Genomic DNA, 19,826 nt, shown 5'->3' on the forward strand with positions numbered 1-19,826 from the left:
TTGTACGGAAAATGAATAGGTATTAACTGTTGTTGAATTGTTTGTATCAATTTGATACATGTACGTTAAAATCACAAAATATACCATATCTAAATATGACGTGTAAAATGAATCTCTTAATTTATTTAGTTGCGAATACGGATGTATTAATGTTACCAGTCAAAAATTAATTTACTAATCGCGAGTATGCTGCACATAAAAAAAACAGTTTTCATTATTAAGGGTATATAATTTAAGTTGTAAAGATGATTAATTTTCTATGTTTGAATTCGTTATTGACTCTGTTTGTGTTACCTAATTATTTTTGATATCTCTCGTTCCCTGTAATCCGTCTCTGTCCATCGTCCGTCACTATTTTTGTGTGAAATACTTTTCTAGTCTTTTTTCAGTAGTTTAAACTTTGACCTCTAAATTATTATACATTATAGATAGTTTTGTAAAATTTTCAAGGGAAATACGCGCTGGCCTCGCTATCCTTTATATCCTAATGTAAGTTTCAATTTTAAGCATGTAACTATGACAAAATATTGTGTATCCTAAAGTATTCTCAGTAATAAGACAAACCATATCCCACTGATTAGCTTAAAGTGTGGTAAAATATAAATAGAATAGAAACGTAGAACCTACAATCATTCATAAATGTTCGATGCCTGGTCAACTGACATACGTAAGCATTTTTAATATTTTTCTTCTACTGTTAAATATATATGTGTATATAATTATGAATCTTTAAATGTTTAAATACTCTATGTATTTATGTGTAATATTGTATATTTCTTATTATATCTTTTTCGCAATCTCTTTATGTAAAAAAATAACAAAAAAGCAAAATTATTTAGCCAATTAAACATTGAAATGAATTTATGTAATAATTCTTTAGTCTCTTTTACCCATAGATTGCCATAACAATACAAAAAAATGATCGGTAAAAAAAAGAAAAAACTATGTTCGGATCAACAAAGATCAATTTACCATATTGTTTGATCATACATAAATATTTTAATTGGATTTAATTTGTTTAATGCAAAACATTCTTGTTGAAAAAATGTTATTCTTTGATTTTTTACGCTCGATGTATTTTACTATCCGTGGAGTTTATTGCCGTTTGTAAATATTGAAACGTAATAAGAAATAAAAAGAAATGTGGTTTAAATGTAAATGTAGTTTTATTTGTATCAGAATGTTGAGCTTCGTTTAGTATTTTTGAGACGTTAAATCGCTATGACTAAGTTATGGAGTATTCAATATTATATTTATTAAACTCTCAAGAAAATATTCCCAAATAAATACAGCAGAAAAAGACGCGGTGAGCAATTATCTTGTTTCTAGTAACAAAGACGCGTCATATTCGGTTGCTAAGCAACCGCTGTCAGTTGCGCCTTGTAACAAAAATAAAGATATTGTTTTATTATTATAATAATAACATAAAATGTCGCATAGATACGTAACGTGGCAACGGTACAACTTTCATCCGCATTACACAAAGGACAATAACGTCAACTGTAAACGACGATTGTTATTTGTTAATTTACATGTGGTTTCCGATCTAAGTGAAAAAGTTAAACAAAACACATTTTTAAGTTGTATTTGTGCTTATTTCGAACTTCTGAAATGTCAGGTAAGTTGATTTTATTTATAATGTTTTTATAATATAAAATGAGCAAATATTTGCTCCTTTTATATTATATATTTGCAAAAATATTTATATAAATAACCTTATATAACACAGATAAAAATAACGATGCAGGATCTTAATATCACAGCTAAACAAATAAATCATGGTTTCCTCTGTTATAAAGATCTTGTCACTTAAATATTTGTTTCAACAGAACAATTTATGTACATCTTACTTCTTACTAATATTATAAATGCGAATGTTTAAATTAAGTTAATTTTTTAATTCGTACGAATTCGCAGTCAACAGACTAGCTATTTGTATTAAGCGGAAAAAAATAAGCTTTTTTATAAAAGTAAATAAGTAAATTAATTATTTTCATTTGAAATACCAATTGTTCAGTCCTACATGACATTAGCTACTACAAGAAACCTTTAAGGCTTGCTTTATCAATCCCTTATTGTATTTCTCAAATTAAATTACTACTAAGTGCCGTAATGATAATTCGTGGTTTAATGTTGAGCTTGGCTGCATGTGTCGCTGTCCGCAAATTCGTCCGCACGGATTTGAAAAAAAATCTTGGAATAAGTAAAGCCTGTTACTCAGTGATAATGTACCTTTCTAATGATAAAATAATTTTTGTAATCAGTCGAGTGGTTTTTGAGTTATTCGTCACAAACAAAAATACGAATTTTTCCTCTTTAGTTACAGTTAGTTTAGTTAGTTATACCGATGTAATGCAGTATACTGTAACTAAGTATAAATATTGAAGGGTAAAGTTTATCAAAATATAGCTTTATATGTACTGCACGTAATACATTATGTACTTCCTGTATCGTGATAGTTAACGGACACGATTTACGCACTCGGATATTGCAACGGGCGGATATGTGCGTGAACCGCACGCGACTTCCCTCATCCAGTATCATCAACTTTAACATATACATCAAGGTCTGTTATTTATAACTCACTTTAATATAAAGATAGAAATGTTCATTTGAAAAATTGCAACAAATAATACATATAATTAACTAGAGAGGAGCATCATTATCCATTCTTTCTAAATGAGCAAATCAGCAAAGTTTATGCTGTTGTCTATAAAATGACGTTGGGCTCAGTCACCAGTTCTTCAATATTTACATTCTTAAGCACTATTTAATATTATGAATTACAACATAATAAGTAAAAACAATATAACTGCATACAGTTGTATAAATGTTGTTGTTTTTTTTTAGCTATTTGGTAGGAAGGGAAACGAATAAGAATTTGCGGTGACTTACGATATTGAAATTGGTTTCAATCGGATATCAAAGTGAAAATAGTTTTTTAAAGCGGCTTATTCTCAATGGTATCTATTCATGCAAGAAACTATAGTTTTTAGTTTAAATAAACCTTTTTTTAACCTGAAGATTTATTGCTCGTTAAGATACTAAATATTTTTACATAATACAAAATATGAAACTTTTAAAGGGTAAAAGTTTAGCAAATATATTTGAATATATATATTTTTTAATTTGATATGTTTTTGGAAATACATTGAAAAACTCATATTTTACCAAAGATTTACCTAAACATGGCCGATACAAAATAAATTAAATAATGTACATATCAATTTTAAAATAAGATTCTCTAAATATACATGTAGCCATATGATTCCGATGGCGTTTGAATATGCGATAAAATATAAACATGGTTTGTTTGCGATTGAAATGCGATTTGTTTTAGCTTTCAAATGAGTGAATATAAAATAAACGAATAGATAGCGTGTTGTGTAAACGATTTCCCTGAGGTAACGCCACTGCACTTATCGCTTATCGGCCAATCTACTCGATATTGCATACACTGATTTTTAAACTTAAGTCTCACGCCTTCCGCATCAGTCGGAAATATGGAAGCCTTGGTTGACGACCTGGATCATACAACCATATACAAAAGGAATCAAGACTGTAATTTTTTTATCCTTGTATATCTCAATAAATCTAGACTTCACACAACTGACCTCAAATACTCGAGTGTTAATTTAAAATACAGATTAAACTTTTTTCCTATAGACCTTCTTCAGAATTTTACTGGTTCCAGTACGGCTGCATTCCTTATTAAATTTATGAACTTTTAGCTTTACATCCCGTTATCGTAAACTACCGCTGGGTCCTTTGTCTCGGAAGATCCTAAACCACTTTGGGAATCACCGTATTAAAATTTGTTTATAGCTTAAAACATTTAACTTTGATTCTTATTACACAGAAATCAGCATCTATTTTCCTTTGTTTTGTGATTAGATAGCGAAGAGAGCGACGGAGAAGGCGGTCTTGGAAATCTGAACCGTCTGATAGTCCGTCCGCCGGGGCATAGCGGTAAGGCGAAGCGCGGTCACTTGTGTTTCGACGCGGCGTTCGAGTGCGGCAACCTGGGCAGAGCGGATCATATCACAGAATTGGAATACGATCTCTACATCAGACCGGACACCTGCCGGCCTAGGGCCAGGTTCTGGTTCAACTTTACAGTGGAAAATGTTAAACAGGACCAGGTATTCGATTACATTAATGATGTCACCGAAATTATAGAAAATGAAGTAGCACTTATTTCTTTTTACATCATGTGAACTTAATATAAATTTGAAGGACTATTGTAGTATTACTTATTTGTGTTATTATTTTCAGAGAGTCATTTTTAATATTGTTAATTTTGGCAAAGAATTTACGTTATACGATAAAGATATGACACCACTGGTTAGATCAACTTCGCGGCAAAAATGGTGAGTTATCTGTATTGCTTTTTTTGTTTTACAATGCTTTAGTAACGTGCACATTCATTTGTTTCTTAGAGCAGTATAGTATTTGTCTAAGAAATTTACCTAAGCGACTATTTAACTCAACCCCTCAAACTATTCTTTATGCGACAGTAAGTGAGTCAAATTCTTTTGTTGTTATTCTCAGGCAGAGAATACCGAGACGACTTATATTCTATCACAAATCACTAGTACATCGAGGTCGCAAGATCCTTAGCCTAGCGTTTGGATTCGATCGTGAAGAAGATGTGTATCAATTCGCTGCTGCAGCGCCGTACTCGTACTCGCGGCTCCAGAAATATTTAGTCACGTGGCAGAAAAAAGCAGAGAACTTCGCCACAAGGGAAACAATCGCACAATCAACGGTAACACAAATAAACTTGGGGAAATATTGATTAGAAATTCTAAACATATTTTAAAGCGATGCATTCCTGGTATTAAAAAATACATCAATATCATATACGAATATATTTAATTGTTAATAATAGATTGTATTTTCTTCTAGCAAAAACGTCAAATTGATCTGATCACGATTGGAGATTTAAATGTAAAGGAACCGGAAAGTAAAGAGGAAAACTTGACAAAAACAAAGAGCAGTGAGATCAAGAAGCGAGTAGTGTTTGTGATGGCACGGGCTCACGGCGGGGAGCCGCCTGCGTCTTACATCTGCCAAGGTGAGTGAGTCAATTTCCTAAACGATTTTCAAATCTGTAAAACTTCATATTTGTTATGTACCTACTAGATCGCATGTGTCTAATAATTATTATCAGTATGTTTTCAATCAGTGTTAACCATTTTGTGCAGGTTTGTTGGATTACATCATTAGTTCTGCAGAGAACGCGTCTGCTATAAGGGATCATATAGTAATTCAGGTAAATGGTTTTTTCACCTTCATGTTATAATATACTTTGTCATGATCACCTTAATCTATATATATAAAAGAAAGTCGTGTTAGTTACACTATTTATAACTCAAGAACGGCTGAGTCCATTTGACTGAAAATTGGTGGGCAGGTAGCTTAGAACCAGGAAACGGACATAGGAACCTTTTATCCTGTGTGCATTTTTTTTATTCCGCGCGGACGGAGTCGCGGGTAAAAGCTAGTTTAAGATAAAAGCAAAACGTGTTAAACAAATGATCAACTTCTGTGTTTCATCTTGCTTAAAAAGCTCTTTATGTTTGTGTGAACAAAGGTGGTGCCAATGTTGAACCCCGACGGTGTGTTCCTGGGCAGTCAGCGCGCCGATCTGCTCGGCTCCGACCCCAACCGCAGCTGGCACCGCACTACCACCTTCGCGCATCCACCACTTGTCGCAGTTAAAGAACATATACGGAAAATTACTAGTGAAAAGGTAGGCTTGTGGAAGTTAAATAATTATTACTTTATATTGCTCTTTTAAATTGTTTATACAGAAACTTCAGTTGGACTTCATAATCGACATCCACGCGGACATCAGTCACGAAGGTGTCTTCGTGCGAGGCAACTCTTATGACGACGTGTACAGGTACTATCCTATTTTGAATTACATTTTGTTACAATTTGCAAACGAGGTAGTGCTAAATAAGGGAAGTGAGTGCTGTACACAGCTATTTTCAATGAGTTAAAAGGATGCAGACTCGTATCCTTGTAATGGACAGAGAAGATGAAGTCCACGCTTATTTTCTTTTCTTTAATCTTTGGCGGTGGTAAAGGTTCGAGCGTCACGCGGTGCTGCCGAAGTTCCTGTCGCTGCGACTGGAGGCGTGGCGGGCGGAGCAGTGCGTGTACAACGCGGAGCCGGCGCTGGCCGGGAGTGCGCGCCGCGCGCTGCCACCGCCCGGCGTTGACGCATACACACTCGCCGTCTCGCTGGCCGGCAGGCGGCTCAGCCCCACCGGGCCCTATATACATTATACTGAAGATGCTTGTATCCTTTGTATTATAGTTTAAAATTATTTTTTAGAAGATAACAATAACGTTTGTGATCAGAACGAAAGTCCAGAAGTATGCGTAATTTCATTAATAGTAATAAAGATGCAAGGATAGGGAGGGGCGTGGTGAAAGCTCTGTGCGACTACTACCGCCATATAGGCGTAGTACCGCCGCGGGTGGGCGCGCCCAGGAAGCATCGCGAGACTCGCAGTCGGCGTCGGCGCAGACGCGCGCACTATGAACGCGAAAGGTAAGTCATTTTATACCGAAATGGCAGCGCAAAGAATGTTTAACCCCTGTGTTATAATTTTCTTTGATTCCGTAATGTATTTAATTAGACAAGTCTAATACATTTTTAGATCAGTTAGTTGGTCCCCCGAGCGGCGTGTGCTGGCGGCGCGCGTGCTGTCGCCCCCGCTGCCGCAGACCTCGGCCGCGCCGCGTGCACTACCGCCGCGCACAGCACGACACTCCGTGCTGCGAGCACGTCCACAACCCCCACTTCATGATAACTTGCTCCCAATCATTACTGGTTATTAGATTAGTTTTTAGTATTTTAGATAGCTGATGAAAATTTCATCCAAACCACGGATTTGGATTCCATAATGAATAATGAGTATATGTAAGTCCAAAGGCGATAAGATTTAATTTTTGAATTTATAGCTTGAAACCATGAAACAATGAGCGTCGGTGGCTCAGGGGTTAAGCAATTGACTTGCAATCTGCAGGTCCTGGGTTCGAATCCCGCCATGTACCAATGTGTTTTTCGATTTACATATGTACATTTATCCGACATTCTTACGGTGAAGGAAAACATAGTGATGCAACCTGCACATATCTGAGAAAGAAATTCAAAGATATGTGTGTAAGTCAACAAACCCGCACTGGGCCAGTGTGGTTAACTTGGGGAGGCTCTGAGCCTCTCGGTTGGGAAATATAGTGAGCTGATGATGATTGCAACGTCAAGTAGATCACAATTAAAGCTAGGAACTTTATCTGCATACAAGCTACAACTGCAAAGTATAAAATACTGCATTTTTAGGCACAGCAGTGCGTACGCCGCGTCTGTCCGTTGTGGACATGAGCGCGTACATCCGCACGCCGGCGTCGCCGCAGCGGCCGCGCTTCTCCGGCTCCAGGTTCCACACCAAGCACGCTCTGCGACGAGCGCGCCCGCGGGACATCACCAGTGATGATTACGACACTCACGAATCAGACTCATAGCAAATACTCTATAGACCTTTGAGAACAAGGGGCCAGTATTCAGTTCTTTACAGAGAACTGTGGAGCCCATATACTTTGTAAGATTTTATAAAACGGAGATTCTTAAGAGCCCCAATATCATATATCGCACGAATGTGAAGATTAGCTTGAAGAATACAGAATGCGGACGTGAAGTGTCAATTTCGCGTTTCGTTTGATAAGTGTGCGGTCCGGAGGCCTAATTTTAGTCCTCTCCCCTTTTCCATCCTCTACTTAAAAGGAAAAGGGTCCTGTATTTCCTCTGTTTATTATAGATATGTTATAATCTGCATCTGCAATGCAGCCGCTTCGCCATTTCGGCGAATTAAATGATTTTTAATTAATTAATTGATGTTCTTTGGATTCTACTCTATATTTTAATAAATGAATAATAAAACAAAATTATTTTTATTCAAATTTATAATGTCTAAGCTTTATTTACAATCACTAAGGACTAACTAATCATTCAGTCATCACTTTCTTAGAACGAGACTTATCGTGAACACTATTATCACTACAATTTCAATCATAACTGCAACGAACGGCAAAAATGAATACGAATTGAGTATCAGTATTGGAGATTAGCTCTCAACAAACGTTATACATTTAATAACGAACGAGCCGACGCGACACGCGACATGCGACATGCGACACGCGACACACGACACGCGACACGCGACACACGCCGCTCACCAACAACACGGCCACGCCCGCGCCCGCACGCACTCCACAATCATCGCTATGAAAACGCACCACCATACATCTCATACGTCTTATAAAACAATATAGTTTACGTCAAACTCTCACACAAACATTCCAGACGCGAAGTTCGCGATTTATTGTCAAAAAAGATAAAATCTCCTAATAATATTCTGAGAACCGAATTCAATTCGGTGGGTTTTCTATTACCATTATAATCCATTGTATAAGAAACCTGAAGCGGTTAACGTTTCCAGAGCGAGCATTCGTACTTCGCCTTCGTGGCGGGGGCGGGGGTCGGTGGGGCGGGGTATGGGGGGCGTGGCCGTGCCCACTTTAGGATACAGTCGTAGATCGGAAGCGCGAGCGCGGTTCCCGCGGGACAAGCGCGAAGCACCTCTAATAAATATCTTTGGCATGAACCGGAAAGTTCGCCGACGAGGGAGACGCGGTCGCGCGTCGGCGTCGTCATTCCCAGGCGTCGGCATCGGCGTCGGCGTCGACGTGGGCTTCGGCGTTGGCGTGGGGGGGTGCGGCGTTCTCCTCATCGTCGGAGAGCGTGACGAGGCGCAGGTCTGTGGAGAGCGGCGCTGGGGGCGGGGCGTGACGAGCGCGCCTCTGCCGCAGCAGCTCCTCGTCGGCGGGAGTGCGCGGCTTGCGGAACTCGTACACCAGCGGGAAGATGCGCTCCACAGCAGATTGCACGTCGCTCACGCTCCTGGCTGAGGACACAAACAACAAACTTATTCAATGTTATTCACACCCAATGTCAACTGCGTGGTGCACAGTGCCCCCCTCCACCTGTGTCCTTTTACGCCCTACACCTAAAATAGTGTTCTGCGCAGTTGTTGAAAACCTCAATTTTATAAGTAAATTTGTCTACAGACTACATTTCTATTATTACAATCCCACGCTGCTTGTAAATATCTAACCTATCTGTCCATTTAAAATCCTAATAAATATGTATGACTAAAAAAGTCAAGGTATTGACAGGGTCTCTATTTTCTTTTATTTCAATATGTTTTGCAGATGTATCGCAATAGCATTCGACAATTCTGTATCATGAATCATCGGCCGATAGACTACTGAGGCGGCGATGACCTTTGTAAGTTTCGGTACATCGATCCAAATATGGCGAAGTAAAGTGATATCACATTTAATGAGACGTTGTTAAATGGCTGATCACGAATATTACCTATTTCAATTCTTATAAAATACTCTACATTACTTGCTACACATGAAGAAAATTATCACATACTCATTTGAATCCTATAAAATATGTCACAATTAGCTGTCGCCGACGATTCTGTTTGCGCGGGGAAAAACCTTAATAAGTATCCTATGTGTTCTTCCAGACTATGTTCTCACCTATGCAAAATGACATCGACATCCAGTGGGCCGTTATGACGATAAATTCAAATAAACATCTATCCATCCATATAAACATTCGCATTTATTATATTAGTAAGATTTACCATTTACCTATGAAGACAACAGCGTAATAAAATATGTCACAACGCCCACATTATTGCTTCTCGAATTGCATTTATTTATTCCTCATCCAGCTGACTAAACATCTATGAATCCCCACGCAGTTATACCATCTAATACAATCGTAATTTAATCGGAAGCAGCCAACTGTGCTCACGGAAGCGTGTGTCAGGAATCCAGGAAATGACACTTTGACATCATTTATACATGTACTAACATAAATAGACAAACGTTTTATGAAATGATAACCAAGTTTTTTCTGCTGCTTAAAAAAACAGTATAGACGAAGCAATGATTGTTTAAAAATGAAACTAATTTCTAACATTTTTAGCTCATTATAACAAATCTGTAAAACTAGCGTGATTTGAAAAATATAGGTCCAAAATAGAATAATATAACTATAATAGCTGTCGCCCGCGACTCCGTCCGCGCGCAGTTAAAAAAAATGAAAAATAGATGTTGGCCGATTCTCAGACCTACTGAATATGCTTACAAAATTTCATGAGAATCGGTCAAGCCGTTTCGGAGGAGTACGGTGACGAAAACTGTGACACGAGAATTTTATATATTAGATGAATTATTCATTTATCATCGTACAGCATTATAGATAAAACTTGCACACAAAATGCATTAGTTCATCTTACTAATATTATAAATGCGAATGTTTAGATGGATGGATGGATGTTTGTTTGTTTGAAGGTATCTCCGGAACGGCTGAACGAATTTTGATACAATTTGGCACAGATGTAAAACATAGTCTGGAAGAACACATAGGCTACTTATTTAGTTTTTTTTTTTAAAAAAATTCTGTTTTTAATTCTGAGTGGCGGACGACAGTTAGTTGGTTATAAATATGTCAGTTTTAATGAATCAATTCCAGGGTATCCAGATTTACGTGCAATTATCTCGATGTGTTCTTTTGGAGATCCCGGGACTTTCTCCAGTTGCACTAGAGTATAGCCACCGAGTTTTAGTGAGTCAAGTCTCACATAATCCAGTCCTTTACTCAAAAGGTAGAGTACAGTTTGAAGTTTATCCCCCACCCACCATACCAAAAAAAGGATAGATCTATGTCCCACAATTTTCAGTTCGAATTCTAACATATCTTGACCGCTACAAAATAAACTGTAGAACCACCAACCTGTTATAGTGACACCTCCCGTGGAGAAGATCTTCAATGTGGCCTTGGGATTGTACAGTTTATACGTGACGCCTGGATGCAGCTCCGGCTCGTAGCTGAAATGAGAAACGCCACCGTTTTAGGACATCGAAGAAAGTAGGCGCAAAAAAACCAGTTCCGATATGCTTATCAATGAACGAATTTAAATTGATGCAGAGAGAATAACAGTGTTTTTTTATGGTTTTATTCTGTTTGTTGTTCTACGCGTTTTGTGGGTCTTTACGCTAATCGTACAAATCAAAGTATGTTAAGTTTAGGTCTCAACTAGCTGTCGCCTGCGACGCCGTCCGCGCGCAATTAAAAAAAACGTAATAAGTAGCCTATGTGTTCTTCCAGACTACGATCTACATCTATGCCAATTTTCATAGAGATCCGTTCTGGATATACCTTCAAACAAACATTCATCCTTCCATCCAAAAATTTTCATCTATATATATAAAAGAAAGTCGTGTTAGTTAAACTATTTATAACTCAAGAACGGCTGAATCGATTTGACTGAAAATTGGTGGGCAGGTAGCTTAGAACCAGGAAAAGGACATAGGGTAATTTTTACCCCGTTTTCTATTTTTTATTCCGCGCGGACGGAGTCGGTAAAAGCTAGTTTGTAATATTAGTAAGATAATTTGACAGCGAATAATAAATCCGAATAAAACGGAAAACATTTTTTTTTTGTAATAAACTGATGTTTTGTTTATTAAAAGTATTTGATAAATATAGTATGTTACACCTAGTATCAACATTATAGATTAAAATCAAAATCGTGGCTCATTGGACCTTAAGAAAAAACATTTTCGCCCTTGAACAAAGTACGATAGTCGCTTACGGCCTTATGAAAAAATTAACATCTATAATGCTTTAATATAGTACGTATTATCAAGCCTAGAATATAATCTTTTCGCTATATCAACCCATCGGACAAAGAGTTAAGAGACATCTGTCATGCGATCTCTCCCTTACATAAGATAGTCGTAGCATCACATTGTTGTATTCATCATAATTACTTGAACAGTAAAGCAATAAAGATAATCTATTCGTATACATGTTAAGGCAAATACATGTGGGCGATAGAATGGCCTAGGTCAGTGTCTACAAATTTGTTTTAATATGGGGCAAATGATCAACGGATCGCCTCATGTTAAATGATCCGTCGCTCATGGACAGAACAGAGGATCACGCAGATGTTTTGCCGGCCTTTAAAACTAGTCAAATCAGTTAGCACTGGATTGTCAAATTGCTAGATTGTTCAACCAATTTGATAATCTAGACGGTGTACCCTCGCTGTGCTGAGTGTGGGGTCTTATATTGAATAACGAATCTAACCTAGTTTTCGTGTTTCATATGCCCCTAACCTAACCTGAATACAGTTTTGAATTCAACTTTCCATAAAAAGTATATTGAAGTATATGTTGAAATTACGTTGTTTTATAAATTGATTATCTCAGTGCAAATTAGTCACGAAAATTAAACGACAGTTCTTTAGTAATAAATAGTCGTATTATGGTCATTGAGATGGGAGTAATAATAACACGCATTACGGGATAAATGCTGAAAAATGAACTTGCCCGATACCATATCTTTCTCTATAAAGACATTATAAAGGGATAAAAGTTTGTTTTATTGCAAATGCTGAGCTGTTTAACTTTTTTTTAATAAGAAAAGATCATCGTGCAAGATTGAAATTCGATACCAAATATAACTAGTAATAAATATTACATGCATAATTATTTAAGAGATAAGCTTAATAAGCTTAATTTCATATACAGAAATCTTTTATTTATCTAATTTAAAAAAACAAAACAAAGTTAGCTTGTCATCTGTATCTAAACCACTGGACAGATTGTGATAAAACAATGATATGATCGCTGAAGGTTTGTACCAGTAAAAAATACAAAAAATTAAATAACTTTATGATTGTCCTGGACATTTGACACAATTTTGATTATGCACTTTTGGTTTCTGGGTTCAAGTTATATACCAAGAGCTAAATAAGCTCTAATTAACTTAGGATCGCATTTAAAGATACGCTACGTAGTTAGCACTGCGCAGATATGTTCTGTCGCAGTAAATGGGCATCAATATCCGTTTTAATATCAAATATGTTAAGGATAAAAGATAACGCTCTCAGAACAGTGGCGAGTAAGGCGAGGCGAAGATTTTCTATTTTACACGCCCCTGACACACCTCTCTTATCTTTCAAATCTCATACATTTACAATATGCTCGTCGTATTAACGCTTGGAAATAAACATTTCTTTATAATTGATTTCCACGACAGTAAATTAACAAGAAATAAAGTAAAATTATTTTAATTAAAACTCCTTAGCAAAAGCAAATTGAAAAGACAAAAGAAGCATTTCTTTTCACATTGCCCTGAAAGCAATAAAAAACTACTTCTTTACTCTCTCGCTTTTGCTTCTATTCGTCAATATACGAATGTAGATTAAAAAAAACAAGCATTACGTCTTCCATCGATAAAAATACGTCGTTGCAATTTGAAATTATTTCGCGAGGGGCCAGTGCACCGCGGGGCAGGGGCACCTTGGCCGGTCATCATTTACGAACTACGCACCAGTCTGGCTGTTGAACTTTTCTAATAGCCAGATATATTCGAGAAATACACAACGTACCAAACAGAAGTTTTGCTAAAAATTTGATAGCTGGCATTGAACTGTTGACCTCCAGCATTTGTAAAAAAAAAAAAACAAAAGCCATGTAATAAGGAAAATTTAATAGTGATAGAAAACAATAGAATAAAATAACAAGGAAAAGAGAAATTTATCTCGATTACGTTATAACGAAATAAATAATTATAGCTGCGTGTAAACAAGCAGGCACTTGTTTTAAATTAACGGGATATATCATGTAACTACTTTTAACAAACTTTTAAATAGATACATAATTTCAAATCAAAGATTAAAAAGGCCGTCAAAATTACCTTGAGAAATCATTGGAGAAACTATGGAATATTTTTTAACTAGACGCATGATAAGAGCGTTCTATTTTTATACCTTACATCTTTTAAAAACCACATTACAATGAAAAATTGTGACGAAAACGAACAAGAAAACGGAAACGTGACAATGACAAAATTAACACAAGTACGCATGTCTCGAGGTTGTATAGTTAAATTACCTGAAAAACATTTAATCTTACACTAATTGAATCGATGAAAAACACAAAAAAACTATTCGTATAAAAGTTTACCGGAGTAATACTTATGTAAAGTCACCATGTAGGATTTTAAAGTGTCTAAGCTTGTGTAGATTTCTAACCTTATTGTTTCGGACGCGATATAGTACAAACGAAGAAATCAATTGACTATCTTTGGGTCATTTGAGTGTCATGTACAGCCAATGTATCTAGCTGTTAAACGCACACGAAAATAAAGCACAATATCAAACAATACTTGTGTATATTCTGAGGGTTAGTGTTATGACTCACGCCAGATAATGTCGCATAGGTTCAGAGCTAGTGCTATGGTTGATCTTCTTCTAACACATCTTTTTGCCCGACTGATAGGAGGATATTTTTATAAGAACCTAAATTTGAATTTATATGTGCGTTCCATTATGACCAGTTAATATATAGCCTCGAAGCCTTAATCGCGTGGGGTGTCGTGTGTTTTGTACTTCTCCACAACTAACTCTATTTTGATAAAGTTAAAATAAACAGAGCTTATTATTTTCACTTATACAAGTCGTAGTTATGACTGAAAATGTATTAGTTATTTATTTTGTAAGCGAATGTTAAATATTAAACATACGAGTGAAACGAGTAACCATTGTAACTGTCTATTAGACATGCGAGTTCTTATGAATGGAGAGTCAAGAGTCAAAAGTTATATAAATGAATAATGAGATGTCATAAATATGAATTTATAGCACTTATTCCACTTTCTAGATACACGTCAAATGTGTAAAAAAAATCTATTTTACAAAACGAAACTTAATTTCTCTGAAAATGAAAATCGATATATTTCATTTTATCGCCTTCACTTTAATATTATAAATGGGAATGTTTAGACGGATGGATAGATGGATGGATAAATGTTTGTTACAAGGTATCTCCAGAACGGCTCAACGGATCTCGATGAAATTTGCCATAGATGTAGAACATAGACTAGGAGAACACATAGGCTACTGATTAAGTTTTTTTTTAATTCTGCGCGGACGGAGTAAATTTACATTTCTAGAGTTATATTGAATATACCTCTATAAAACTACGAGTAGTTATGAGCTAATTGCTAACTTTAAGAATGCTTAAGTGCCAACAATGACGCCAAATCTTTGATTATTTCTAAAGCCATAACTACAGAAATTTAACTAAAAATATGCCACTCAGATTAACCCAATTAGAGTCAATTGGCTGATGCATCCCAAAATATCATGGACTATTTTTTATTGCCATTGTGTAACATTAAAACTCATTCGGGTGATGTTACACAAGCACAGTTTACGTGTTGTACTGTCGTGTCTTTTAAAAATCAGAGTAAGATCAGCGATTTCAATGTCTGTATCATATTTTTGGGTATTAGTTAATGGTTACTTAAGCAAGTAAAGTTTTAAAGCAAATAAAATCCTACATTGAGAATAGGTTTTCGAGTAGTAACAAGATTATGGCGAGTATTTCGACTATAAACTTGCGTACTAACAATATTACAATTAAATCAGAACTTTTTAAAGTATTCCTTAATTAGCATTTTTAAATTATAAACAACCATTGCAATATATACAAATTTCTTATGATCTAAACCTTAGCTCAAACATTACGTTAACTATTATGTTAAGTAAATAAATAGCAAATGTATATGAAAATAGAAATCCAATTGTATAAGATTGGATCACGTATAATAAAATAGTAGAAAGAGGCTGCGACCGCGATCTTAGACGGAGTGGCGTCGCGACGACCGACTTTATTCTCTCTTACGTAACATGTGTAGCATCTTCAATTGACTGAATAGAATCTCAAGCATGACATTGTACTTGTATGAAATTTCAATAATCGTCAAATATTATATTGACGCAAGTAATTAGCGGTAATCTTCAAAACTACCAATTTGACTATTGCTTTGCATTTGTAAGCCCTATAACTAAATGAGAATATAGATCTAAGATCACACTATGAATACTAGGAACTCCAAATTTTACAACATGTAAATTTTTACATTTTGTAAAGTGTCGAGTTATGTTAACATTATATTTGTAAATGAGATGAATTCAACAAATGACATTTGTCCTGGTACTATTTTATAGTATATGCAAAGAAGAAAATAGTATCATTAATTAGGATTACACAAAAATGTAGCATAGTGACTTCTCAAGTGAACATAACATAAAAAGTTAAGAGTAGATATTTAAAAGGTAAATGAACTTTATAAAAGTATTTTATGATATTACTCAATTGCTAATGTCATTCACTGCCACATACATATATGATATAGTATCACAAATCATTTAAAACTTTATACTGTAAACAAAGATTATGATTTTATATCTAACTATATTAGTAGGTATATTATTGAAAATGTATGTCATACTCACTCCGCTTCCTTATATTTCTTGGAGAAGGATATGATCCGTATGCCGAAGGGCATACGGCAGGTGCCAAGGACGTTGACGACGCGGAAGTTCTGGAAGCGGACCTGGAAGCCGAGCTTCTGCAGCGCGCGCGCGTACCGGCGCGCCGCCACCTTGGCCTGGTCCTCGCTGGTGGCGCCAGTACACGTCACACGACCCGACGACCAGATCGATGCAGTCGTGTACGGCCGCCTCAGCTTCATCGTCACCATTCCGTTCTCGCGCCGAAATTCTACGTTAACACCGTTCAATGCTATCTGTCTCAAATTCAGGTGGCACTTAACACTAAAACTGCACACAACATTGTTTATCAAGATGTCTATTTCCGGAGTTTCCTCCTCGTCTTCGGCCGTGGCCTCCATCGGCACCTCCTCGCCGGAGGTGACACAGGGCTGCTGAGGTTCCTGGGGCTTTGCCGTTTCACAGTACTCATGGTCGGGCACCATGTGGCTGGCGACACTGTGAGCTGATATGCCATGGTTTGTCACAACCCCGTGTGTGCCTTTGCTCAACTCCTTGATACCGTTTTCTTGGATAAGCGTAGCCATGTCCCCCACGGCTTGCTGAAATAGTACAAATATTTGAGATAATATCATAAATCATACCTTTCCTATTGCATACAGTAATGCATCAGATTTCATTGAGCTTCATCAAAATTCATAAGAGTGATAACTTTTATATGACTAAATTTCCTAGTTTCTTAATCAGAATCAGCTTATACATTTGATTTTTATTTAAAGTTGCAAAATTGTTATTCTACTGGTATATATAAAAGGTTACTTTGCCTTATAGGCAACTTTTCATCCAAGCCAATCTTGTAAGGTAAACTAATCACTTTCTTAGTTTTATCACTATTGATATATAGTTAAATATTTAAACTGAGATAACAGACAAGGAGGTAATGTATCAATGTATTTAGGTTAGACATTTTATAAAACTATCTTACAGATATCTATCATAGAAGGTACACATACACAGATTTTATTGTCAATAGAAATATTGATAAAGTTAAGATAAACCGAGCAAGGACTCAATGAGATTTCTAATCTTGATATTATAGTTTTGTTTCAGCATAAAATAAAGAATTTATTTTACAATGCAACAAGATCGTAATTACCCAAAATAGATTACATAGCACTTATTTGTGCAGCATCATATAACTGAGTAGCTACCAGATGGATCCTTGTTACGAAAAGAACTTTAAATCAACATTTCTTACAAACATAGTATTTATCCAAGCTATATACTTTAAACTAAAGTAAATAAATAATACATCTCTAACAGCATGATATACTATATTTAAGTTTTATAGAAATAACATATGAAATGTCTGCTATAAAGTTTTACAGAAAATGAAAAATCTTGTACCATCAAAATGCTTACAAGAAGGAAATGATTCATGCAACGTTAATCAAAAAATGATTAAACCATGCATAGCGGTTATCAGTGTAGTTAGCTGCAGCCATAAAGGGAACTTTATTGAAAACTGTTGATTGCTCAACAATGGCAAACGCCAAACATACCTAACAATGAAATGTTTAACATGACTTCACTGCTTATATAACCCTACATATTTCTTTTCACAAGATTTTTTTATAAATTATTCACTACAACAAAAACATAAGATTTCTATCCCCAAAAGAGTTAATTCATAAATTTAATCAAATCTTGGAACTCTAAAGTCTACTTAAAGGATTATCTGGTAACATTTTAAAAGCAAGAATAGAAATTTCATTTGTGTTATACCTTCTCAAAAACATCTTAATTCAACTCATTTTTCATTTCACTTTTTTGGAACATGCAAAAAATTTTACAAAATAATCTCAAGGTACATTTTGACTACTGAAATAAAAACTAAACACATAAAAGAACAAAATTGAAATTTACCTACCATTGATTCAGGTTAGACCAATTTACAGCATTCTATATAATTTGTGGCATGTAAAGCATATCCTTTTTATTTATCAAAATTAATCTGTAACAACACTCAGGGATAAAACCTATTGATTATTGTCAAAATATTGTATTGGCTCTATTAACATAAAATGACATTAAAGAACAAAAGACTATAGACTTTTAACAAAAAAGTAATAGAAATGTCATTGTTACTATTAAGTTTGGCAATAGCAATAACTAAAAATCTGCAATGGTTCTAAAATCTGGGTCATTACTCTCCATAGAGCCAAATTTCGCGAAGATTCAATGGAGGGGCAATAATTTAGGCCACTTCCCACGACGCGGCACAGCGCGGTGCGGCGCGGAGCGACAACTTGACACTCGCACAGCTGACTGGCCGTCGCTCCGCCCCCACCATCTGTCGCCACTGTCGCGCTCGCGCACGCAGCGCCCCAAACGCGAATGTACCAGCCCCAGCCCCAGGAACGGTCATATTTTCTTTAAACAGTCTCCACATGTCGTTCATTAAAGTTATTAACTTAATGGTTGACATAAACTAACATGTATGACGATGGTCGATTGTAAAAAGCTAACCGAAACATCTATGATACTATCAGTTGTTAGTATATCAACTACCAAAAAATAGTTAAAATTAAAGGAACCTCAAACAAGATAGATCCACCCTTTCGACCTCTATTGTGTGATTAATACGAAAATAGGTTGTAGCGAGCAGTTATTGACCCCACAATAACGATCAATCCACACGTGATTGAAAAGCACAAAGGAATTGCTCCTTGTGCAAGGATAAATTAGACATGAGTATACATCTGATATATAGACGAATATAATAATTAAACAGAACATGAAATAAATTAAGATGTATCAAAATTCACCACAAAAATAACACGAGAACACTTGATAAAACGGAACGTAAGTTGAGATCAGCCCTAACTATCACTCTGTGAATGCTGTAATAAAATAGTAAAGGGAAAGATAGTGTTTAGGTATTAATAGTAGTTATTGAAACAACAAATTTACCTGAAATAATGTGCTATATTTGTCACAATTATTTTTACACCACCAATGAAGTAATGATTTTCATTGCAAATAGATCCATAAAGACGAAAATAAATAAAATATTTAAATTCACACTATTTAACAATGTTAGAGACACTGAATGAATCTCTCAGTTAAATATAGAAACCCACCAAAAATTGCTATTTGCTAACGCAAAAATTTAAGAGCTTATGCACATCCTGTCTAGCACCGCCATGTTCTATCTGAACGAATAAGAATGAGAATTACATATCTGCTCGTTCTGGCTCTTTCAAAGACTAACTAATATTCAATCTGAAAACGAACAGTTATTTCATTCAAATCCTAGAGTAGGTACTGATTTTATTTATCGCTTTTTGATAAATTCACAAA

The 19,826-nt window shown here is 35.8% G+C and overlaps 2 protein-coding genes across 6 annotated transcripts; one reads left to right on the forward strand and one right to left on the reverse strand.

Moving 5' to 3' along the window:
* The first annotated feature begins 3,484 nt into the window (after nt 1-3,484).
* LOC106713683 (cytosolic carboxypeptidase 6) lies at nt 3,485-7,770 on the forward strand. The gene is made up of 12 exons (XM_045680241.1): nt 3,485-3,561; nt 3,895-4,142; nt 4,276-4,370; nt 4,552-4,768; nt 4,909-5,077; nt 5,208-5,275; nt 5,597-5,755; nt 5,817-5,908; nt 6,096-6,310; nt 6,418-6,565; nt 6,675-6,847; nt 7,358-7,770. The coding sequence occupies exons 1-12, from the start codon at nt 3,504-3,506 to the stop codon at nt 7,537-7,539; spliced, it is 1,824 nt and encodes a 607-aa protein (XP_045536197.1). The 5' UTR covers nt 3,485-3,503; the 3' UTR covers nt 7,540-7,770.
* A 218-nt stretch (nt 7,771-7,988) lies between these two features.
* On the reverse strand, nt 7,989-19,680 carry LOC106713838 (TATA box-binding protein-like 1). 5 transcript variants are annotated; one of them, XM_014506718.2, is made up of 5 exons: nt 19,607-19,631; nt 18,394-18,477; nt 16,467-17,065; nt 10,889-10,983; nt 7,989-8,978 (listed from the first exon to the last, which is right to left on the reverse strand). In XM_014506718.2, the coding sequence occupies exons 2-5, from the start codon at nt 18,394-18,396 to the stop codon at nt 8,725-8,727; spliced, it is 951 nt and encodes a 316-aa protein (XP_014362204.2). In that variant the 5' UTR covers nt 18,397-18,477; nt 19,607-19,631; the 3' UTR covers nt 7,989-8,724. The 5 variants fall into 5 exon arrangements, with proteins under 5 accessions (XP_014362204.2, XP_014362203.2, XP_014362206.2 ...); XM_014506717.2 differs by lacking the exon at nt 19,607-19,631 and adding an exon at nt 19,437-19,600; XM_014506720.2 differs by lacking the exon at nt 19,607-19,631 and adding an exon at nt 19,437-19,600 and having other exon boundaries at nt 18,390-18,477.
* Between the last annotated feature and the right edge of the window lie 146 nt (nt 19,681-19,826).

This window comes from Papilio machaon, chromosome 1 (assembly GCF_912999745.1).
Source record: "Papilio machaon chromosome 1, ilPapMach1.1, whole genome shotgun sequence".
Classification (NCBI taxonomy): domain Eukaryota; kingdom Metazoa; phylum Arthropoda; class Insecta; order Lepidoptera; family Papilionidae; genus Papilio; species Papilio machaon.